The 25835-nt window shown below is 40.1% G+C and overlaps 1 protein-coding gene across 3 annotated transcripts in view; it reads left to right on the forward strand.

Moving 5' to 3' along the window:
* Positions 1–23294, forward strand: part of IFT52 (intraflagellar transport 52) — a 129674-nt gene extending 106380 nt beyond the window's left edge. For all 3 annotated transcript variants that reach the window (XM_029612445.1, XM_029612444.1, XM_029612446.1), the window contains 4 exons: positions 16948–17035; positions 17662–17770; positions 18167–18312; positions 19711–23294. In XM_029612445.1, coding sequence (XP_029468305.1) covers positions 16948–17035; positions 17662–17770; positions 18167–18312; positions 19711–19755 — 388 coding nt within the window. In that variant the 3' untranslated portion in view covers positions 19756–23294. The remainder of the gene's footprint in view (positions 1–16947; positions 17036–17661; positions 17771–18166; positions 18313–19710) is intronic.
* The last annotated feature ends 2541 nt before the right edge of the window (positions 23295–25835 follow it).

Consider the following 25835-nt stretch of genomic DNA (forward strand, 5'->3'; position numbering starts at 1 on the left):
ACGTTTTCGGATGGAAACATTGCAGACGATGATAGTAGCAGTGCACAAAGGGGAGTTTCTTGCGTCATTGGATTTGACGGAGGTCTATCTCCACATTCCCATAAGGGCCGATCACCAGAGATTCCTTAGGTTCAGGGTCATACAGAAGCATTTCCAATTTCAGGCCCTTCCCTTTGGTACGGTGGTAGTGCCGCGGACATTCACAAAAGTGATGGTGGTAGTGACGGTGGCACTCAGGAGGGAAGGAATCCTGGTGCACCCATACCTGGACGATTGGCTCATTAGAGCAAAGTCAGAAATGGAGTGACGTTGTTCAGTTCGATGGGTCATGCAGCTCCTGCATTCATTGTGCGGGGTGAAGAATCTGGCAAAGAGTCACTTGGAGCCATGCAAGTCATTGGAATAGCTGGGAGCTCGGTTCGATACCCGGATCGGGAAGGTGTTTCTGACCACAGAGAGAGTGGTCAAGTTGCAGGATCAGGTGCTCCGTCTTCTGTGACTTTTGGTTCCCAGAGTCTGGGACTATTTGCAGGTCATGGGTTCTATGGTGTCTACGTTGGAGTTAGTTCCATGGGCCTTTTCTCACATGTGACTCCAGAAGCTCCTCTTATCCTGTTGGAATCCACTTTCAGAGGAATTTCAACTTTTTACCGCGTCAAGGGGATACCAGGTCCCATCTGAAGAAAGAGATGGACCTGGATGGTTATCACAGATGCCAGTCTCAAAGGTTGGGGGGCAGTTTGTGAAGGGAACTCTGCCCAGGGACAGTGGTCACCAGAAGAGGCGTCCTGGTCAATCAATTGTTTGGAGACCAGAGCAGTTCGCAAAGCCTTTCTCGCCTTTCGTTTAAGGAAGGTTATTACGAATGTTCTCGGACAATGTGACGATGGTAGCATATGTCAGTCGTCAAGACAGAATGAAGAGTCGCCTGGTGGTGAAGGAGGCACAGAAACTATTTGTTTGGGGGGAGAGCCATTTAGCAGGATAGGCTGCGTCACATGTGGCCAGAGTGGACAGTGTACAGGTGGACTAACTCAGCAAGCAGTATCTGGATCCAGGGGAGTGATAGTTGTCGGCATAGGCCTTTTTCTCTTATTCAGGCCAGATGGGGCAGGCCGAAGTTGGACCTCATGGCGGTTCCAGGAAATGCGAATATGGTTTGTTTTTTCAGTCACGGGAGAGAAGTCAGCTCTGAGGGCATCAACGCCCTCATCCAGCTGTGGCCAACAGAGCTGTTACTGTACGTGTTTCCCTGTGACCTCTCATAGGTCATGTTGTGACTCGATGAGCGTCATTCGTGCAGGGTGATTCTGGTGGCACCTGAGTGGCCACGCCCACAGTGGTTTGCGGACCCGATTCATCTTGTAGTAGATGATCTCATTCACTTGGCCCTTCTGCTAGGGTTGTTGTGACAAGGACCCATATTTTCAGACAGGGCGGATTACTTCTGTCTAGTGGCTTGGCTTTTGAAAGGTGACAGCTCTGCTTGAAGGGATAATTGGAACTTGTGATTATGACTTTGCTTCAGGCGAGGACTTTGCTTCAGCCCTCCACGACTTTGCTTCATGACTTGTGGTTATGACTTTGACTTTGACGAGGACTTTCAGCCCTCCATGACTTTGCTTCATCCCTCCACGTCACTGTCCTATATCCGGTTTTGGAGAGTGTTCCAGTTGTGTTTACAGAACAAGTTGCAACTTTTAAAGTTGGATGTTCTTGGCAGATCCGACCTTTTGGTTGCTTCGTGGTCTTTCCTTGAGGCTGCTTACCTTGAAGACAGTTTTTCTGGTGGCAATCTGTTCTGCACTTTGGGTTTCCAAACTGCAGGCCCTTTCTTGCCATGAGCCCTTTCTGCTTATCACTCTGGGAGCTGTACAACTTTGGATTGTTCCCTCTTTTTTGATAAAAGTGGTTTTGGAGTTTCATTTGAATCAGTTCATTTCCCTGTCTACTTTTGATAGGGACAGAGATGAAAGTGAGTATCATCTTTTGCATACCTTGGAATTGAAACGACATTTGTTGCAGTACTTGGAGGTTACTAAATCTGTTTAGAAGTCTGATCGCTTGTTTGTGCTCCATGGTGCCAGCAAACAGGTTGCTCTGGTGACATAGGTGGCTATAGATCATTGGGTTATGGAGGTCATTACAGCCACCTATGAGGCTGCAGAGATTTCTTTGCTGAAGCAGATTAGACCGCATTCCATGAGGGTTCAGGTAGTTTCGTAGGCAGAACTTTGATTATTGTTGCCTGTCAAGATTTGCTGAGCAGCAACGCGGTTGTCATTGCACACTTATTCCAAGCATTGCTGCTTGTATGTTCAGGCTCAGGAGGTTGTTGCGTTCATAAGGGTGGTGTTGACTGGACTGCGAGCAGCCTCCCACCCTGTTCAGGAGTAGCTTTGGTACATCCCTCTGGTGGGGATTGGCCTGCCTGAAGGCAGAAGAAGGAGAAATTACTACTTACCTGATAATTTCCTTTCCTCTAATGAGGGCAGGCCAATCTCTGACCTGCACTAGGTTTCTGCATTTTTACCTTTGGTTTGCCTTTTCATTTCACACATTGCAGAGTGTTGTTCCTGCTATTTATTTGAAGACTGGTAAGTTGTTTATCCAGTCCCTCAGTTTAGTGAATAAGTTTATTCCTTTGGCTGAGCTCAGTGTTCCCTATTGGTTGGAAGCATGAGTGGTTGATTGTTAATAATCATATTTGAATTTAATCAGTTTGACCATAGTTTAGCTTTTCCAGAGGATACTGGCGGGGTGATGTTGGCGCAGGAGTATGTATGCATGATGTCAGCTTCTTACTCTGTCTCCATCTGCTGGCAGAGCTGCATAACCCACAGTGGGGATTGGCCTGCCCTCATTAGAGGAAAGGAATTTATCAGGTAAATAGAAATTTCTCCTTTGTTCAGTTTAGTGGTTCCAGAAGGGTTGGAACAGTTTTGTAGGCATAGGAAGCTCATTGGATTAAGGTTTACATATCCAAGAGATTGCCACTTCCCGAGAAATTAAGGACGTATTCTACCAGGGTGTAGGTGGTTTCATGGGCAGAACTTTGCCTGGTATCACCACTGAAGATTTGCAGAGTGGTGACCTGGTCTTCCTTGTATACTTATTCAAAGCACTATTGTCTCAACATTTAAGCCAGGGAAGAGGCTTCCTTTGGTTCAGAAGTCTTGAGCATGGATTTGGCCCAGTAGAGGGATAGCTTTGGTACATCCCCCGTGTGTCTGAACTGGTTTGGTTGGATATAGAAGAATGAGACATTAATGCTTATCTGATCATTTCCTTTCCTTGAGTCTATACAGAGCAATCCAGATCCCTCCCTGTTCTGCCAAGTGTATTATTCTCATTCATTTTCAGAATGACTGCTTGTGAGTGCTAGCATGCTGAATGTTAAGATAATAAACCTCATCAAGGAATGCAAGTTATGTCTGTTTTGTTTCTTGTTTTGGTTGCTTGGTAGTTTCTCCCTTGGAAGCCCTCTAGTTTTTGCATGGGGGATGAGAGAAAGTTTAGTGTATTAAAAATATTTATCTTAGCTCGTTACATAGAATACTGATAGGCTGAAGTCAGCATGGGAAGCTTTTAAGGGGTAATGTTAGCAAACCTGTTAGATTTTGTCCCTATCTACTGGTTGGGAGGCATAACCTATGCGTCTGAACTGATCTGGCTGGACTTAGGGAAAGTAAATTATCAGGTCAGAATGAATTTCTCTGTGGAACAGCAATCCATTCGCTAAACCAAAACAAAGTTTTGCATGCTGATGAGAGTGGGTTGCTTAAATGCATTGTTGGTAGCTTGATGTCCCCTTACATGCAAATGTGTGTATGTGTGTGTATATGTATAAAATTAATAGATGTGTAAAAATAAAAGTATTTTGACATTTTTGTAATAATTTAGAGTAAACTTTATGTATATATACATGTGTCTGTGTGTGTGTAGAAATAATACTTTGTAATATGAAGTCATTGTCTGTTAGATATAGATAGATATAGATATAGATATATATGTGATCTATCTATATATAAAACTTTGAATTATTACAAAAATATCTCAAATTACCTTTTTTTTTTTTTTTTACAAATATGGCCAAGTGCCTCAAGAGGCATAAATCAAACCATTCTAATAGGTTTTATCAAGCAGCATGGTGGACAGAGTTAAAAACAATGCAGTATACCTAAAATCTACAGAAGCTGCTCACTTTTAGTTGCCTGTACTCTCAGCTGTTATACCACAGCATCCATGTAGGTGCTAAGGTATTGTATAATGTGAGAGTGGCTTCCTTACTCCTTGTCTCTGCATCTGTTCATCTCTCACTCAGACTTCCTAATCAGTTGCTCCCTCTGAGAGATCTACATCCCTCTAATCACCAATAGGACTGTCAGCTTTAGGGGTAGCCTGCACAGAGCAGCAATTGCTACTATTCTTAACAGAAGGCTTGGGGGTAGCCTGCATGGAATTGTAGTTGTTTTACCTTAACAGAAGTCTTACTGGACAGACTAGATGGACCATTTTGGTCTTTATTATGTTACTGTGTTTAGATAAACTCAGAATTATGTCTGTTTCAGATAATTATGATAACAATATTGCCACACTTTACATGGCCCTACTCCATTATTAAATGGTTGTGAGATACTGCAAAATTTAGGATTCCCATAAGATAATTATTATAATGCCAGTCACAGATCATATTGTCCTACACACAAACTTTGTGGATGGCACAAAGTTCACTCCTGTTATTTTGCATTTCTATAGATTGTTATAAGCTAGGAGGTCTATATACAAAAGCATTTAGCCAGCTAACTCAGAAATTAGCCAAGTAAATGAATATTTGGGCATATATTGAGCTAAATTCTAGCCATCTAATAAGTTAGGAAGTTAGAATTTAGCTGGGTAAGTTAAGGGCGTTCCGGTTGCATAACTGGGAGGAGTTGAGAGTTAGCCGGATGACTTAGCTGGCTAAGTTAGTCGGATAACTTTAAGATAGCCGGCTATATTCAATAGTGTGGCTGCAGTGTTGAATATAACTCCAAAGTTAGCTGGATAAGTTTTTCTGGCTAATTTGCTATCCAGACTGTATATGAATATGGACCCATAAATGTCTGTTCAGAATCATAACAGGGCCTCTACTATGCACTTGTGTTTTTTGGGCTATTTCTTTTCAAATAACCACTGGATTTGATAGTATTTGTTTTGTATATATCTTAAACTGATATTTAAAACATCAAAATTCCTAACATAATTTTTATTACACTATTTATTTATTTATTTATTTGATTTATATTCCGCCTTTCAGACACTTCAAAGCGGATTACATTCAGGTACTGTATGACCAGTGTATCAGAACAAAAACCATGTTAGCAGCTGTCCAAGAGTTTATTATATTAAGAGAGTACTTCTTTTAACCTTTTTCGATGTTGCTGACCTCACATTCTTCTATGCAGCACCTCTCAGTGTGAAGTGTTGTTCTTTAAACTCTAGTTTTCGTTCATGAAGGATCTATTTCATCAGTGTAGTGTCTGTATATTCTGCATGTGGAAGCAGAAATATATCAGCCACACAGCTGGGTGATGTCATCCAATGGCGCTGATGTGAACAATTTCTCCCAAAGCTCAGAAATACTTAGAAGTCTTTACTGAGCATGCATGGGTATTCTTGCACAGCTGCCCCTCTGCAAATTTCCTCAGTTTTTTTCTCGTTGGCTGAAACAAAAGCACATGTTGCTCTCTGTCTTGCCCCTTGTCTTTTTTTTTTTTTTTTTGCTGTTTTTTCTTTATTTTCACTATTCTTGTTTTTTCTAATTGTTTTTTGTCTTAAAAACAGTAAAAATGAGTTTCTCTTTTTTTACAAATAGATTTTTTTTCTTGTCTACTTCAAAATATTGAGGAAAAGTCCCTTTAAGCACTGTTTTAGTTGCAGATTTAAGATGGCCAACATGACTCACCATGATTACTATCTTTGTTGCCTTGGGCCATCACATGATGTTTCCTACTGCTCAGCATATGGTTGGATATATCCTCGGGCCCTGTCATACAGGAACCTAAAGCTGATGCACATTCTCAACTTGCCTTCTCTGGAGAAGAATAAAGGAGTTCCTGAGGGACCAGAACCTAAAAAAGCCAGGTTGGAGTCCTCTAGAGAGAGGCGCTGGGAGTCCCCAAGGTTCTACTCAGAGCAAGTGAGGGACAAAGACCTCCCCTCAGTGCAGAAGATCACAGGTGCCTAACCAGATAGTTCTGTGCTGAACCTTTTTTGGTGCAGGTGGCACTGGTGTTGTCAACCTCTGGCAAACTATTGTTTTCAGCACCATCTACCAACAAGGCCTCAGCATGAGTGATTACTATGCTATTCCACTTCGGTATCGAAGACTCTGTGGGGCAGTTTTCTCACAGTAGAGATGGTCGCTAGGTGCCTTTACAGGACAAAAAGGTACCACCAATTCTGATTCCTGAATCAGACTGTGACAGTTCCATCTCCTACTCTGGATCACTATCCTTTTATTCAAAAAATATTTTAAAACTGTCCTTGCTACTACTACTTTACCAGTACAGATAAATCCTATTCTGGAATCATTAGAAGCTTAGTTAGAGACTCCGTTATCAATTCCTTCATTTTAGATTTGCCAGGAACTTTCAGCTGTGAAGTCTCAGAGCTCAATTTCTTCAAAAGAAATGCCAGCCTCCGAGGAGCCTGCAGTTGTCTGATTTTCAAGAGAATTTTGTATCACCTTATGATTCCTTCTCTTATAATTCAGAAGATGAATCAACAGGCTTACCTTCTAATCCTTATCCTGAACCAGCTAGGAGCTCATTTCCTCCTGAGGATATGAATTATCCAGCATTATAAAGATGGTTGCGTCTATTCCCTTCACATTTGAGGAAGAAGTAGAACCAAGGTAGGATATAGATGGTGTACTAAAATACATTCAAGGTCCGTAAACAAGTCATGGCCGTACCAGTTCACAGAATTCTGCAAGAGCTTCAATCAAGAATGTGGTATACTCCAATAGCCCACACTGTTAGTAGCCAGGAAATTAGACTTTAAATACAAGATCCAAGCCTGTCCAAATCATAATAAAGTACAACTTCCATATGAGTCCTTTGTGGTAGAATTGGCCCTCAAAAGGGCTAAAAGATCAACAACTCTATCCAATATGCCTCCAGACAAGAATACAAAATAACTGGACAGCATCACAAAAAAAGTATTCCAATCAGCTATGCTATCATCAAGTATAGCTGTTCACTAATTTCATGTGATACAGTATATGTACATATCTTTCAGAAATTGAGAGATTCTTCCTCCCAACTTCTCACTGACTCTCAGGATCTCTTGACTTTGCACATAAATGAAGTAGAATAATTAACAAACCATCCAATTTATTCTTATGATGTTTAACAGTTCTGCAAGAACATTTGCAACTTCAATAGGAGCTAGAAGGCTAGCCTAGTCCACAAGAAATTAGCTGATGCTCCTTGACAGGAGCTAACATTTTTGACGATTAAGTAAGGAAACAGTAGACCTCAAAGATCACTGCTCTATACTACAAACCGTATCGGCAGTCACTGCTAACCAGTAGCATCAGAGCAAAATTTTAGCTCTTCAGGAAACAACTCTTCTATTTCTGTAAAAGTTAACAACCAGCGGCGGACTCACGATGTCGGACCGGCCCAGGTATTCACTGCCCAGGCCGGCCCAGGACACGTCACGTGGTCTGCCGAGCGCGGCTTTGTCACGACCACGCACGGCAGACCACGTGACTGGAGCGATCGGCCCACCGGGGGATGCCCAATCCCCCGATAGGCCAATCCACCCCTGTTAACAACCATACTCTTTACCAAAGACCATGTCTGCAACAGCACTAACAAGAGCAGCAACGGCACATCAGCAATGTATAAAGATTTCAAAAAAGACTTTAGCAGGATCCAAGGCAACATAATTTTACCATAAGAAGGCCATGTCAAACAAATCTGATTGATTTTTTTTGAGTGGGTGACTAGAGAATTAGATCAAGGACAAGCACTCTGTGTGATTTATCTGGATTTCAGCAAAGCTTATGACACTGTTCCAGATTGGAGGCTCATGAACAAACTGAAAAGCCTGGGAGTGGGTTCCAAGGTGGTGGAATGGATTACAAATTGGTTGACTGACAGACAACAGTGCGTGGTCCTAAATGAAACCTACACTGAGGAGAGAAGAGTGGTAAGTGGAGTGCCTCAAGGATCAGTTGTGGGGCTGATTCTGTTAATCTTTGTGAGCGATATAGTGAAAGGTTTAGAAGGAAAAGTTTGTCTTTTTGTGGATGACACTAAGATCTGCAACAATGGATACACCTGAAGTAGTAGAGACAATGAAAAATGGGTGGTTGAAAGTTTGGCATCTGGGATTTGATAAATAAACAAAAAATGGAGTATTAAAACCTGTTGGTTAACTCTGATATCCAGTACTTTGAATTTTGGCTTAAGCCACACCTCTGACTATTGACAGTTAATACATGAAATACCGTTTTGATGTAATTTTTATATATTTGCTCTTACCCTTTTCTTAAATGCTTCCTTTATTTTTTTTTATTTTTTATATACAAAGTATCTGTTCAATATTCATTGCTGTATCGATAACTCTCTCAATGTTTACTAATGCATCTCTGGAAAATGTATAAATTTAAGCTCACACTTTTGTTGAAAGGAATACTTTTCTAAAGTTTTCTCATGCTTCTGCGATTCATCATGTGAGCAATGTCTTGTATGTCATGCCTGATACTGGCAGTATTTTGATGGTATCAGTTTGCTTCAGGTGGTAGAGAGAGCTTAAAGTAAAATTAACATCAGAGCTAACCAACAGGTTTCAGAACCCCATTTTTGTTACATTTTTAGGGGGTGTTATCAAGAGGCAATTGGTACATTGTAGTTCACATCTGGGATTTGACGTCAAGAAGTGCAGAATCATGCATTTGGGGTGCAGAAATTCAAAGGAGCTCTATTTGATGGGAGAGAGGATGGTGAAAGATTGTTGTGCATGGACCGGGAAAGAGACCTTGGGGTGATAGTGACTGACGAACTGAAAGTGGCGAATTAATGTAACAAGGTGGTGGCTAAGACTAAAGGGATGCTGGGCTGCATAGAGAGAGAGGCATAACCAGCAGACATAAGGAGATGATAATGCCCCTGCACAGGTCTTTGGTGATACTTCACCTGGAGTACTGTGTTCAGTTCTGGAGACCATACCTCTAAAAGGATAGGGACAAGATAGAAGTGGTTCAGAGAAAGGTGATTAAAATGGTGTGGGATCTGCACTGGAAGACTTATGAGATGAGACTGAAGGACCTAAATATGTATACCCTGAAGGGGAAGGCAGGACAGGGGAGATATGATAAGAGTTTTAAATACCTGAAGGGTATTAATGATGCACAAGAATCAAATCTTTTCCAATGGAAAGAAACCTGTAGAACTAGGGGTCATAATATGAAGCTCAAGGGAGTAGACTTAGTAACAACATCAGGAAATATTTCTTCATGGAAAAGGTGGTAGATGCATGGAATGTGTAGGGATAAGCCAGTCATCATCAAAGGAGTATGCAACTGAATCAACTTTTGCAGGCCTAAGTAGCACAAGATGAAGATTATTCCACATGATGGCCCCCTGCAGTTTTAATGCCTATACAAACAACACAGAAGAGAAGAAGCTGCTGCTGTTCTTCATATCAAGTATCTGTCTTCACCTTAGCTTGACTGCCAGACACCAACTTATTGTAGCCTTGACAAACTTTGTATCTAGCAATGAAATTCCATATTGTTCACAGATGTCTTCTGACTCATGCCAGCATCTTCATGAGAACATGCACAGATACACCAGCTAAGATGAAGTCATATCGAAAGCCCACCTAACCCATGCTAGTGGAGTATGATAACATCCAGTCAATATTAAGTTTTGGATCATATGCATATGTATGAAGTCCTGAGTGAAGAAAAGGACTTTGTAGTTACCAGACCACACTGCAGCACCTGCTTGCTGCTGTTCACATAATCTCCACACCTGTGAACTTGGCACCTGAGGCTTTTCACTTAATTTAAGCTTCAAAACTGGGCTCACAGCTTAGTCCAGCGCAGCTCCATTAACCATGGCGTGCTTGCTGATCTCATTCCCGCCTAGGGCCTGGCAAGCCAAGCCATCTTTGTCCCATCCTTGCCTGCATAATTTACATTTCTAGGTCTGCTGCCCTGTGACTGTGGTGTTAACCTGTTGCTTGCCTGCCAAAGGTTCAACTGGCTGCCCTCCATGCTGAGACAGGACCCTGATTCTCTCGAAGGACGACATGACTGCTCTGGAGGGCGAGATAACTGGCTAAATTACTACTTAAAGCTGGGATAATTTAATTGGTATTGCATCTGACAAATGCAAGTTCACTTTAAGTTAAATGAGGAGTTTCTATAATTTTTGCAACAAGAGTGATTTACTCTGTTAAACCAGAAACTTCAAACAATATCTACTATATATGAAACAATTGCATGTTTATGATGCTACATTATAAACCTCTAAAAGTTGTAGATATTCTGCTCCCTTTAACCTGAACTTGGATGCCGTATTACCTGATTTTAATGTTAGATAATCCATAACTGTAGAATCCCTTACAGATGTCCTCCTGGAAGAGGTAGTAAAGACAAAAATGGTAATGGAATTCAAAAGGGCATAGGATATACACAGAGGATCCCCTAATGCCTGAAGGATGGAAAGGAAGGAAAAAAGGGTAACTTGTGTTAACTGGGATAATTCGCACAGAGTGACAGTTACTATCCTTAACAGAAGGCATGAAGGTAATCTGCATGGAGCATCTGTTGCTAGCAGTGTTCCTTCTAATTTTTGAAAGGCTACACGTTTTTGCAGCTTTTTATAAGCTAAATTGAAATTTGTACGCTATGAACCAGTCTAATACAAATAGGATTTCTTGTGTGCACTATGTTTTTTACCATGTGCACAGGGTTCACGACCTGTGAGTGTGTGCACAGCTTAGAGAGAACAGTGGTGTTACTACAGTTAACAGAAAGCATAGGAGTAGCTTGTAAGGAGTGCCAAGTACTGCCCTTCACAGAAGGCATGAGAGTAACTTGCACGGAGCGGCGATTCCTCCCCTAAACAATTGCTGAGCAGACTGGATTGACCACTTGGGGTTTTTTCTTATCTTATTTACTATCAGCCCGATACTGTAAAACCGCGGGAGAGCGGACAAATGCCTGCTCTCCCAGCGCACGCACCGGCCCTTCGCCGGTGCGAGCTATCCAGTATGCTCCAGCATGCAAATTAGGCGACGCGGTGCAAATGAGGGAAAGGAGGCGCTAGGGACACTAGCGCGTCCCTAACGCCTCCTTTTGGCCTGGAGCGGCGGCTGTCAGCGGGTTTGACAGCCGACGCTCAATTTTGCCGGCGTCTGTTCTCGAGCCCGCTGACAGCCACGGGCTCGGAAACCGGCAAAATTGAGCGTCCGGTTTTCGGCCCGACAGCCGCGGGCCGAATTCAAATTTTTTTTTTTACTTTTTTTTACTTTTGGGGACCTCAGACTTAATATCGCTATGATATTAAGTCGGAGGGTGCACAGAAAAGCAGTTTTTACTGCTTTTCTGTGCACTTTCCTGGCGCCGGAAGAAATTAGCGCCGATCTTTGGGTCGGCGCTAATTTCTTAGAGTAAAATGTGTGGCTTGGCTGCACATTTTACTTACTGGATCCCGCGCGCATACCTAATAGGGCCATCAACATGCATTTGCATGTTGAGGGCGCTATTAGGTTCCGCGGGTGGGCCGCGTGTTTTCCTCCCCTTACTGAATAAGGGGTAAGGGAAAACACGCGTCCAGAGCAGGCTGACAGTGCGCTCCGACGGAGCACACTTTACTGTATCGACCTGAAAGTTAGGAAACATGCACAGCCAAGAGCTATCCAGCCTTCTGTGCAGAAAAAAGTTAATGCTTTTTGACTTCCATTTCTGTTTCAAAGCCATTCTAGTAAGAGGAAGGCTTCAATATTTCAGTCCTAAGAGGTCCTTTATCATAGACGGATGGTTTCTGAAAATTATCAGCAAAGGTTGATGTCTGAATTTCAGTCTTGCCCTCCACACATCCCACTCATCTCTTATCAGGTTTCTTTTGAACAGATGCAATTCCTGCAAATAAAGAGCTATCCTCACTCATAACAGCAAGAGCAATACAATCTGTTCCAGAATTAGAAAAGAACACAGGATTTTACTCAGAATATTTTTTTCATTCCCAAATAGACATGAGGTCTGTGCCCTATTTTGGATCTGAGGAACGTAAACAAGCAATAAAGAGGGAAGAATTCAAGAGGCATTCTTAAATAACAATTTTCCCTCTTCTGGAAGTCAACAACTGGTTAACTTTTTAGATCTCCTATCCACGTGAATCATTAGTGGTGTCTGTGCTTCATGATGGTGGACAATTATTTGTTTTAAATTTGCTACTTAATAACTTCATGGAATGTCCCATAGTCTTTATTTTTTTAAAAGAGTAAATAACTGATTTGCGTTTACCCGTTCTTCTCCACTCATGGTTTTATTGACCTTTATCATATATCCCCTTAATTGTCTCTTCTCCAAGCTGAAGAGCCCTAACCTCTTTAGCCTTTCCTCATATATATTTATTTATTTACCAGGTTTTCTAGACTGTCATTTAGTGAAAGCTTTCACAACGGTTTACATGATTAAGAAAATAAATACATCTTTGAATATAAAATAAATGTAAGAATACATAAAGTACAATAAAACAATTAAGATCAAAGATAAAATGTAAATAAAACAGCATAAGAAGATAAAATTAATAAAATGCATCAATCAGCCATGCTATAAGCTCTCTTAAACAACCAGATTTTCGGATTTCTTTTAAAAACTCTAAAATCCGATTGCATTCTTAGTTCAGGTGGCATTTCGTTCCAATGTTTTGGGCCTGCTAGTGAAATTGCTCTGTCTCGTACTAACGTTAGTCTAGTGTGTTAATAGAAGCTACCGTCAGAAGGCCTTTATTTGCTGATCTGAGGTTTCTTTGTGGGGTGTATAATCATATCATGGCTTTCATCCAGTCATTATGGTCGCCAAAAATTACTTTATGTAGAGTACTTAACGTTTTAAAAAGGATACGCAAATCAATTGGTAGCCAATGTAGAGCCATCATGGATGGTGTTATATGCTCATTTTTCTTTTTTCCCATTAGTATTCTTGCAGCTGCATTTTGTAAAAGTTGTAATGGCCTAATTGTTGATGCTGGTAGGCCCAAGAAGAGAGTGTTGCAGTAGTCAGTGCTTGCAAAGATTAATGCCTGCATTATTGCTCTGAAATCATTTTGTTTTAGAAGCAGTTTTAATCGTCTTAATATTATTAGTTTTAAATACCCTTCCTTAACTTTTTTTGATATGTTTTTTAAAACTTAAATCAGGTTTAATTATTATTCCAAGATCACGTACCTTGTCAGAAGGCGTGATTTTAGAATTGTCATTTAATACTAATGGTGGGAGTGTCTCTGGTGTGTGTTTTCTATCTAATAGGATAATTTCTGTTTTATTTATATTTAAAACGAGTTTCATCTATATTAAAGGTTGACTAATTATTGATAAGTACAAGACAATTAATTTATATGTTTTTTCGATTGACTCGTTTATTGGTACTAAAATTTGTATGTCATTGGAATAGTGGCTAAGGCCAAGTCCGGCTAACAGGTGGCAGAGTGGTAACATATAAATGTTAAAAAGCGTCGCCGGCAGTGCTGATCATTCCATCCTCTTTATTATTTTGGTCACCCTTCTTGATACCTTTATACCTTTTTAGAGATGTGGCGACCAGAATTGTACATGGTACTCTTAAGTGCTGTCACATAATGGAGCAATACAGAAATATTATTATAGTCTCCATTTTGTTCTTCATTCCTTTCCTAATAATTCCTAACATTGTTTGCTTTTTTGACCCTGGCCACATACTGAGCCTACGTCCCTTTCCTGAATGGTGACTCCTAATTTGGAACCTAACATCGCTTAGCTACAGTTTTGATTATTTTTCCCTATCTGCATCACTTTGCATATGTCCATATTAAATTTCATTTCCCATTTGGATGCCCAGACTCCCACTCTCACAAACTCTTCCTGAAATTTCTCACTATCCGCTTTCGATTAACAACTTGGAATAAGTTTTTGTCTGCAAATCTGATTATCTCACTCATTGTTCCCTTTTACAGATCATTTATAAATGTTAAAAAGCACCTGACTTAGTACAGGTCCCTGGGACATTCCATTTTTTACCTTCTTCCATTCAGAAAACTGACATTCAGCCCTACTCTGTTTCTTATCCTTTAACCAATTTATAATTCACTAACTCCTATCCCATCACTATTTAATTTCCTGAGGAGTTTCTCATGAGGGAATTTGTCAAATGCTTTCTAAAAATCCGGATCTACTATATCCACACCTCTTCCAAAAATGTAGCAGATTAGTGAGGCAAGACTTCCCTTGGTTAAATCTGTGTTTGCTGTGTTCCATTAAATCATGTTTATCTATATATTCTGTAATTTTATTCTTTAGAATAGTGTCTTTGGTTTTTTCCAGAACTGATGTTGGGCGCATTGTTCTAAAGTTTCCCAAATAATCCCTGGATCCTTTTTTTTTTAAAGATAGTTGAAAGGGAAAGTGCCACAGATCCAAACAATCAAGCAGCCATTGATTACATCAACAAGCAAGGAAAGACAGAATCTTCTACTCTTTGCAGGAAGCATAGGATTTGAAACTGGGCAATTTCACAAAAAAATATTATTGTCTGCTATTCATTTCCCAGGCAAATAGAATCGGATAACTGACTCAATAATTTGTTGTCTACAACCATACAAATGGACTTTGGACAACAATGTAGCTCTCCCACTTTTTTGCCTATGGGGGAACTCTGCAAATAGACCTGTTTGCAGCACCGTTTAAAAAGACAGACACAAGTTGTCTAGTGACACATGACTTTTCTATCTTATGGAATCGGGGATTACTATACTTTTTCTCCAATTCCTCTCATAACCAAAACAGTTCATAAACTGAGAAAAGACAAAGGAATAATGATCTTTATATCTCCTTTTTGGCCCCATCAGGTATGGTTTCCTTAGCTTCAATGCTTCTCAGTTAGTCAATCCATCCAGCTAGAGTTGTCACCAACACTAATCACACTTCAACAGAGCACTTCTCCATCCCAGCCTGCCATCCTTGGCTCTCACTGCATGGATGTTGACAGCCAAGTAGTTCAGGCCTTGCATTTACCTTCAGAGATTACGGAAATCATCCTGGCAGCAAGAAAACTTTCCACAAGGAAGTCTTACAGTTTTAACTGGAAAAATATTTCCCATTTAGTATGAGAAGCAAAAGAAGAACCCATTCGAATGTTCAACTTCTGTAGTATTTCAATATATTTAAAATTGTTCTAATTCTGGTTTAAAAAGTAACTCTATGAGAGTCAACTTGAGTTATAGTGGCATATCACCAATGTACCAAAGGGTTACTGGTCTCAACAGTCTTTGGTAGCTAGATTAATGGAGGGCTTAAATCATCTTTATCCCTCAATAAAGGACCCTCCTACACTATGGGACTTCAACATTGTACTTGCACGACTTATGAAACATCTGTTTGAGCCCTTGGCAAATACAGAGGTGAAATTCCTTTCTTGGAAGGTCTTATTTTTGATAGCAATTACCTCAGCACTCAGAGTGAGTAAATTGCAGATCTTGGTAGTGTTCCCTCCTTAATACAAATATTCTAAAATAGATTAGTTTTGAAGACTCATCCAAAACTTTTGCTGATAGTTTCCTATTTTCACTTAAATCAAGCCTACTGTACTGCCAACTTTCTTTCCAAAACAACATACCAACAGAGGTGAACAAACTCTTCATACCCTTGATTTAAAAAAGGAGCTTTGCTCTTCTATTTAAAGTCAAAGGCATACAGAAAGTTTTCTCAGGTGTTCATTTCCTTTCACCCAGTCAGTGTTCTGCAGTTATGAAGCAGACTGTCTCCAACTGAATTTCTGTTTTTACTATTGCTATTCTAAATCAGGTCAGCATCTTAAGGACAAAGTGAAAATGCATCAGGTTTGAACTATTGCAGATTCCTCAACACATCTTCACTCTTCTTCCATAGAGGAAATTTGAAAATTTCCTTCATGAATCATTACTGCCTTGAACAAACTTATTTATTTATTTATTTTTTATTTTTATATACCGATGTTCCTGTAAAGAATACATAACGCACCGGTTTACAAGGAACTGAACAGACGCCTCCAGGGCGGAAATACATTAAAACAGTCGCCTCAAGGCAGAATACATTAACACAAGTATACAGGAAAACTATTAAAAGAGAACTTTCATAAACTCAATTAAACTTAATGAGAAGATAACAGTTTTGGTCAATACATTCTAAGAAGCTTATTAAAATTAAACACTTCGACTCTCCCTCTCTTGTCTTATGTCATGGGTTGCAACTACTCTATTAAGACAAACAAAGGAAAGATTTTGAATTGTAATCCTTAGCTATGGGAATCCCCACTTATGTGGCTGATATAGTCCTGCTTGCCCAGGGAGAAAGCAAAGTTGCTTAACAGATGATCTTAGTTGACAGCAGAACAAATCAACAACACAATCCTGCCCTCATAGAGCTGAACCTAGCTAGAATACAAACTGAGGATACTTGTGCAGGGACAGCTGCACAAGAAGACCCTCACATGCTCAGTAAAGACTACTAGGTCTTTCTTGAATTCTGGGAGAGCATGTTTTTGTCAGCTTCATCAGATGACATCACCCACTTGTATGCTTAATTGGTCCTGCTATCTGTGGAGGATATCTGTTATAAGTAATCAACTTTGCTTTACATGTGAGTGTGTGATATTATCTTTCTCGTTCTCATTTGGTTTTGCTCTGTGTGTGCTTCATATTACAGAGCATACGAACAGCTGAATGTTAAGCACGAAGCTCTCCAACTCATCCAGCCTCAGTTTGAGCCTCCTCTTCCTGTGCTCCAACCAGCTGTGAGTCATTTTTTCAATGCATGGAAACTTTTGAGGAGAGATGAATAGAAAAAAGCAAATCACAATTTAAGATTTGAAAAATATAATCAGGGAAAATCACTGTGTAATCTTCAAAATCCCAGGGGTTTTTTTGGCTTGTAGTTATTCCAGTTTGAGATTGCAGCAGCACTACCTATCTGTTAATACTAAGATAATGAAAGGAAGTTGTGATTGCATTCTCAGTTTGTGGATTTTCATTGCATCTCTATTTCTGAACTCAACAGTTCCTTCCTCATGCAATCCTTCTCCATTGTTAGGGATATTTGTTCACTGCTTCACCTTGTCACATTTCTTTCTTATGGAATTAGCTAGATAATGTCAGACTGGATAGAAACTATCCAATAAAATCAGCATATAAATATATTCCAAATATGTTCAGGGATCTTTTTATGCCCCATTTTTTTTGTAGATTTCTATCTGTAGTTAAATGTCAAGCCATCTGATTTTGCATAATGGACAATACTTAAATTTTGGATGAAGATTTAGATTGCAATTTTTTTTCCTACCCATTTCCTACTATGATGAATAGCTTTCTGTAACATATGCAAGATTGATATTTAGTAGTGTATGTGGTTCTTGTTTTGTAGGTTTTTCCCCCAACTTTCAGGGAGTTACCACCGCCTACTCTGGACCTCTTTGATTTGGACGAAACGTTCTCCTCTGAGAAAGCTCGTCTTGCTCAGATTACCAACAAATGTTAGTCTTTCAGCTTTGTTCTGCCATTTTCTCTCGGTTTTTAAAAACAGCATATTTGTGTATAGATGTGTCTCCATTGGTGTCTGAGATGGTGTTAACCCATATCACCAGACTCATAGGTGTTGACTGCTTAGAAATGCTCTGTGCAGTTATGTGGCAGGAGGAGAGGGGGAGGTTTACTAGTTAACATTTATTTAGATTTTTATTTCTGCTTTTTGTTCCTATACCTACAGGGTTTACAATCTAATTTTGTACCTGAGGTAACAGAGTGTAAAATGACTTGCCCAAGGTCACAAGGAGCAACAGTGGGATTTGAGCCCTGGTTTTCCTGGGTCGTAGCTCACTGCTAAAACCACTAGGCTACTCTTCTACTCAACTTTTTTTTCTTCTTCTCAGGCACTGAAGATGATTTGGAGTTCTATGTGAGAAAGTGTGGTGACATTCTTGGGGTAACAAATTCACTCCCAAGAGATGAGCAAGATGCAAAACACATTCTAGAACACATATTTTTCCAAGTGGTGGAGTTCAAGAAGCTGAATCAGGTATTGTGAGCTGCACTATATGAAGCCTCTTCAAGCAGAAGAGAAGGAGGCAAATGAGACGCAACTTGTAACTTCTAGAGATGTGCAAATATATCCAACTATAAGCAAATAATGGCCCCCAGTTTCCATTTAACATGTTGTCCCTCATGGAGTAGTGTGTACAGTGGACCATTAATTTATGGATTTCATGGACAGTTTTTGATGCGTGTGTGGTGCTGAATAATCTAGAATTAAATAGAGTGGTAGAAAACAGAAGCAAACAAAAGCCCACAAGAAACAGGCTGGCAGAGAATGAGCTCTGGCCCAGTTTATATGAGAGGATGCCTACATAAGTATGGCGTATTTTCTAGACTGTAGTGTGGGTGTTTGGGTTTGCTTCTGTTTTCTACCACACTGTTTGATTTTATCTTAGTAGGCTAGTCCTGGTTCTTGTTGCCATTGCTAAATAATTTAGGTCAGGTTGTTTTAGACCTGCAAGTCTAATTAGTTGAAAAAAATTGCTATACACATGCTTAAGAAAACCTAAATTATATTCTTTGAATGTGTGTAATAGGGAAGGAACTCATTGATGCCTTGGCACCTCAGCTGTCTGCAGCCGCTGTCAGCTGCATATATACGGCTGAATTTTCAAAAGGCCACACACATAAAATCTGGGAGATGTGTGCGTGACTGGGCTGTGCGCATTTCAGAAACGGCTCGGCCACTCACATATTTCCCAGTACGCGCAGAAGGTTCCGGGCAATCCAAAAGGAGCAGGCCGGAGGATGGGGTATGGGCGGGGCAAGGGCCGACCGGGACTGCAGCCATTAGGCCTTGTCCCAGCGAAGCGTGCGTCTGCCAGCGCGCAGAAGTTACTTCTGCTTGGAAGGAGCAGTAAGTTATAAAACAAAACAATTTTGGCTAGCTAGGTAGAGGTTAGGGGTCGGGGAAAAGATAGGGAAGTTCCTTCTCAGTCTGCTCCTTAATTGGAGTGGATTGGGAGGGAACTGGGAAAGGCCTACTTGCGTTGCTGCGCATTTTTTTTTAAACTCCCTCCCGTTGCGTGCGACACAACACCCGCCCGCACACGCGCCAATATTAAAATCAGCTGCGCATGGGAATTGTATTTTATAACATGCGCACAGCAACGGGAGCATGTTATAAAATCGGCACATCCATGTGCACGAACCAGGAACCGCACATACATGGATGCACACGGCATTTTCAAAAATCGACCCCATAGTGGTTTCCTGATAGGCCCCATTGGAGGTAGGGAATCCGGAGTGCAGTCCTGCAGCATTAAGAGACGTACAACAGTACTGGTTACTATGCTTAACCTTTCATTCCAGAAAGAATTTGCATCCAGCCTACCCTGTGATCCTTTTTGAAATTTGACAGTTGTGTTTTCTTTTCCTGCAGGAACATGATTTGGACACAAGTGAAGCTGAATTCCAGAGCAGCTAGCATCCATCTGCTAGAAATGAATGAAAACTTATTTTTTATTTTTTTATCTAGAGTATTCACTTTAAATCACATTCTCTTATTCCATGACTTTGTGTCACTGCAACTGTTTTTTTTTGGTTTTTTTTAACCTTGGGCATTTCTATCTTGTAAATATGTATGAAGTCTATACAACATTTTTGTATTGCATGCCATTTTCTAAAGCTTTATGTATGATAAATATATTTATATACAGTCTGTGTTCCCCTTTGTGACTTGACAAAGGTTATAATTTTACAACTTTTCTTGCCTCAGCATTTTCCTTTTTAGCTTGGTCCATCCAGTGGTTTGCAGAGCTTATATTGACTTTAAGGAGCAGATCGCATCACGTAGTGGGCTTGCTAGTACTTAGCAGCCTCTACTTCTGAAAGAATCATTCCTGGTTCTAAGATTTTGACTAGGCAGTAACCAAATGTGTTTGTTTTTTTTTAAAAAGTTATCTTTAAATACAGAAACTGAGAAGGCATAGTACTGGCTCCTGTAAGTAAGCTGAAGGTCTCATAGCCTACTTTGTGAAGAAAAAAAGAGGGGTTATGAGATTGCTATATCCTATGTCTCTCCCCTCCTCAAACTTCGTTTGGTAAACTTCAAACCATGCCAGGATGAGGGCTGACATGTTATTTCAGATTCATGCAGCCTGTGGTTGTGTGTGTCCTGGAAAGTAAGCTTCTTTAGTTCTGACTGTAACCCTATTTTTATGAAGTAAGAATGTTTAAAGTAGCCCTTGTTCATAAATTATTTCAATTTACATAAAGGACTGTTGCATGGTGTGTGGTATCTATGCCTGACGATCAGCCTGACTTGAAGTGTTTCAGGAAAGAAACCTAGATTTGTAAGCAGATAGCGTGTAGTACCTTCAGTTCTTAAATCCATGCCAACAGAAGCTTTCATGTATATTATTCACAGTAGTCAGGCTGTGGGCCTTCATATAATGCTTTCAGGAGCTAACATTAAGCAACACCAGTTCATAAAAGAGAGCCAATCGGGTACTTCCTAATCCATTTGAACTCTATAATAATGGGGTATATAACAAAAATGACTGCAATGCAGGTAACCTAAAGATTTGGGGTTGTATTTTTTTAAAGTGACTTATGCCATGCATGGACCTCTCCAGTAGCCTACTAGTAAAAATCCCCTGCTTAAAAAAAATACTTTATTACTATGCAGTAAATGTATTTATTTCTATTTGTACTGAAAGACAATAGAAAGCACTCACCCTGACTATAGTAAAATTAGTGTCAGCATTGACAGTAAGCCAGCATCTTGACTCAGGAATCTTGGTAAAGGTCATTTGAGACTGAAATAACATTTTCAGTATGTTAAAGTAATGCATGGTTTTGTTTTTCAGAAAGCAAACAGGTTTTTCAAAACATGAATCTAAGCCTTTTTTTTCTGATTTGTAAAAGCAGTAAATTTGTTTTTGTAAAGGATTAGCTTTTGGCATAATGCAGTGGTAACTTTTCTGATAGAAAAATACATGAAGTTGTGAACCATTGTCATAGTACAGTAACAAATATGACCTGGAAGCCACTGCAAGAGATGATTAGGTCTCCTCTGAAGATGTTGAACGTTTGCAGTTTCACTAGCCTCAATTGGAGTGAAAACGAATAATTTTTGGGATGTCAGCTTAAGACTCTCTCTCACTTTATTAAAAATAGTTGGGAATTGCTCTGCTACAGCCTGTAAACTAGCTTGGACAAGTTGTTACAACTAGAACTTGAACTAGAAATGGGGCCAGGTTTTCTGCACTTGGCCAAGACTGCTGCATCTCAACAGTCATTCTCATTTAACTGGTATGGTTGGATCTTCAGGCTTGCAACTAACAGTGCATCAAGTACAACAATTTCACAGCCCTTAGAAACCAGTTAAAATGTTTAAGCTAGCTAGTCAGATGCAAGATCCAGTACACAAGGTAGGCATTGTTAAAAGAAAGGAGATCTTATTTGAGATACAGCATTTGAAGAATAGACAACAATCTAACAATCTGGCATGCCTTATTCTCTTACCATTTTAGACAGACTGCACAGATGATTATAGGTTCTTTAAGCTGCTTGCATGTGTCCTGAGTGCTTTTGAGCACCCATGCTCTGATCAGTATTGCCAATTAACTCATAAGGAGTTAAATAGTGCTGGTTCAATCAATTGGAACATTTTAGTCAAAATGGAGCTGCATGGTCCTGATGTAATAAGGGGAACTCATGTTAACATGCAGTTGTCTCCACAACTTTACTTCTGCTTTAACAAAGAGCACACAAAAAAGTGAAAAAATGAGGGATACAGAGCCAAATCAACATTCCTCTATGCAAATCAAAGCTTTGCTATTATTCCCTTGCAGCGAGGTATGTAGGCATAACTTATTTTCTTAATGCTGGAAATTTAATTCCTAGCTAGAGGTGGACTGATGTTTCTAGGGCTGGTTTGAGTCTATGGGGCTGATCCTGGAGTTTATGGTACAGCTGTCCTGTACTCTGTCTTTTGAGGGTTTAGTTTGAGAGAACATGTTTTGTGCACAAAGTATGGTTATGTGCAGAAAACAGATTGATGTACATCATGTTTTATGCACTGGTTTTTATGTTAATGTACTTTTTTTTTTTTTAATAACTGCTGATGCATTTGCATAGCTTTAGCTTACTCCATCAGGAGTTAACTTTTTAGTACATGAGTTAAGAAAGCATGTGCTGAAATGTAATGAACTTATTTTGCTCATGCTCATTGGATAGGGACCTGAGTAAAGTACACTGAGACACTAACATGACTGCTAAAGATTCACAGGAATTATGGAAGAAACTGCTTAAAGAGCTTAAAAATGAGTTCACTTTTAATTGCTACATGGCTAGGGTCATGTAGTTTTGATTCCTATGCAGTATGTTAATATAGATTGAGATGGGGAGAAGAATGTCGAGGTTATTTCAGCCACCTATTAAAAGTAAAAAATATAGGCTATGTTCCAAGGGAAGAACAATATCTGTAAGAAGCAGTTGAGGAAATATAGATATCCTTATGACTTGAATCATGTTTTGGATGCTTCTGTTTATGGTATAGAGCAATGCTTGTTTGAAAGATGGCATCTGTTTATGAAAGAAAACCAGTAAGAAGTATTCACCACCTTTTCTATTGCTGTTTGTTTTTTCACATGTAGAATGGTCTACATCAAAGCAGCTCTTGCACATAAGAGCATGTCAAAGACCAACTATTTTTGTGTGAACAATAACCAGCGAACAAATTTTCTGTACATGGTTAGATTATGCATTAGTGTGGTATCTGTATGCTTTAACCTTAAAGGGTCATGGTCTGTTCTTACTGGTGTCCATTCTAACAAAACTCATTAGTTATGCAACAATGAACATTCTGTACTCAGGCCACATCTATCTGGTACAATCTTAAAAAAGAAAAAAAAAACTTTAACCAAGTCAAGCTGTCTTTGAATGGTTAGATCTACATGTTCTGTTCTTTAGTGTTTATGCTTTAAAATTGTAAATAAAAAGCAGTTTGCTTTAGGTAAATCTAGTTTCAGATCAGATTTTTTTCTTCAGAGTTGGCATGGTCTCTTTACTGCTTCTTTCCTCTGAAAGGATGGACAAGGTACGCTGAAAAATAAAACCAAAAGGCAAGATAACAGACTGTATTGGGCCAATGTTCAAGAGTACACACACAGGTGACAGATCGGTGGGGTTTTAAGGGGGGGGTGAAGGCTATTAAACCAGGGGGGTTGGAAGAATTCTCTTATCTGGGCGAACTGGGAAAACTGAAAATGGCGTCAGCATGCCCCCTTCTAAAATTCCATGATTTATGCGGAGAAGCATTTGCACGCACTCACTTAAAATTTGGCATAACTTGCATATATGTGTGTGCAAGTTATTAAATAGCTTATACAGTAAGGGGTAATAGCGCGTGGAAAACGTGCGGCCAACCCCCCAAAACTAATAGCACCTGCAACATGCAAATGCATGTTGATGAGCCTATTAGTTAGTCCCGCACGATCCAGAATGTAAAATGTGCAGCCAAGGCCGGCACCGGGAAAGTGTACAGAAAAGCAGAAAAAACTGCTTTTCTGTACACCCTCCGACTTAATATTAAATTGGAGGTCCCAAAAGTAAAAAAAAATTAAAAAATCTAAAAAAAAAAAAAAATCTGCCCACGGGTTGGAAAACGGACACAATTTTGCCGGCGTCCGTTTTCCAAACCCGTGGCTGTCAGCGGGTTCAACAGACGCCGGTAAAATTAAGCATTGGCTGTCAAATTCGCTGACAGCCGCCGCTTCTGTCAATAAAGAGGTGCTAGGGACACATTAGTGTCCCTAGCGCCTCCTTATTACCGCGGGCCCTAATTTGCATACCTTTGCTTAGTGAATCGTGCGCTCGCCGGCTCTCCCGCGCAGTTCACTGTATCGGCCCGATTGTCTATGCACAGTGTGCCTTCCAATGTTCTAGGCACCACCTGGTGGCCAGAAGCCTATTATATATCTTTTATATGATACATGACAAAATGGAAAAATAAAAACTGATAAGTAGTAAATGTTGCATATGGGTTTTGTTTAAACCATTTTATATTCCTCAGTTTCCATATTTTTCCACATGGATTACAGAAAAAAAAAACGAACCCTTTACAGAAATCATTCTAATACTCTCTAAAAACTTTTATCACCATGTGCATTCTTCTTGTAGCAATCCTTAGACAGGGTTCATGACAACCATCTCATTGAATATAATATATATATAAGAATGCACATGGTGATAAAAGTTTTTAGAGAGTATTAGAATGATTTCTGTAAAGGGGTCTTTTTTTCTGTAATCCATGTGGAAAAATATGGAAACTGAGGAATATAAAATGGTTTAAACAAAACCCATATGCAACATTTACTACTTATCAGTTTTTATTTTTCCATTTTGTCATGCATCATATAAAAGATATATAATAGGCTTCTGGCCACCAGGTGGTGCCTAGAACATTGGAAGGCACACTGTGCATAGACAATCGGGCCGATACAGTAAACTGCGCGGGAGAGCCGGCGAGCGCACGATTCACTAAGCAAAGGTATGCAAATTAGGGCCCGTGGTAATAAGGAGGCGCTAGGGACACTAGCGCGTCCCTAGCACCTCCTTATTGACAGAAGCGGCGGCTGTCAGCGGATTTGACAGCCAACGCTTAATTTTACCGGCGTCTGTATAACGTCAGACGCATAAACAAAGTACCCCAAAGTATAAGCCTCTGTACAACAGTTTACGAAAACACCTCCTAACTTTGCATGTTGCCAGGTTATTGCGTGGAGAGGCTGCACTTTTTAGCCAAAACCTCAACCCCAAATATATTATATGGAAGGAATGATTTATGGTGAAGGGTGGGATGAGTTCTTTTGAGGAGATATGACATATGAAGCTTCATGGAATCCTACAGAGCTGCACCCCAACCACATGTAGTTTGGGCCCTGTCCATCATATTTGATAAAAGGTCTTTCAGAAGACCTGTTGAGAGGGCTACAATTAATTATGAATTTCTCTTTAATTGAAGGGGTTTTCCAATTATCCCTGAAGACAATTACCACCCTTGTATTAAAAGTTTGGTTTGGATAAGGAATTGTGTAGGAATTACCGTCTTGTAGTGAATGGTCCCTTCTCAGCTAAAGTTTTGGAAAAATGTGTTACAGGACAATTGATGCGGTATGTGGAGGAAAATGTCTTGGAGGGGAGCCAGTCAGGCTAGCTGTGACGGATTTAATTTGCCAAAACATGGATAGGGATGAGGCAGTAGGATTAATGGTGTTAGACTTGTCCAGTGCCTTTGACTTAGTGGATCATAGGATTCTCCCAGGACAAGCAGGATGGTAGTCCTTACATATGGGCGATGTCATTAGACGGAGCCCTATTATGGAACACTTTTGTCAAAGTTTCTAGAAACTTTGACTGGCACACTGAGCATGCCCAGCTTGCCATGATCCCTGTGTGCACAGGGGTCTCCCTTTAGTCTCTATCTTTCCACGCTGCAGTTGCCTCGTGTTTAGGAGCTCTGTGAGATTTTTTCTCACAACTTTTCCTCACGGAAAAACT

This window comes from Rhinatrema bivittatum, chromosome 8 (assembly GCF_901001135.1).
Source record: "Rhinatrema bivittatum chromosome 8, aRhiBiv1.1, whole genome shotgun sequence".
In the NCBI taxonomy this organism is placed as follows: domain Eukaryota; kingdom Metazoa; phylum Chordata; class Amphibia; order Gymnophiona; family Rhinatrematidae; genus Rhinatrema; species Rhinatrema bivittatum.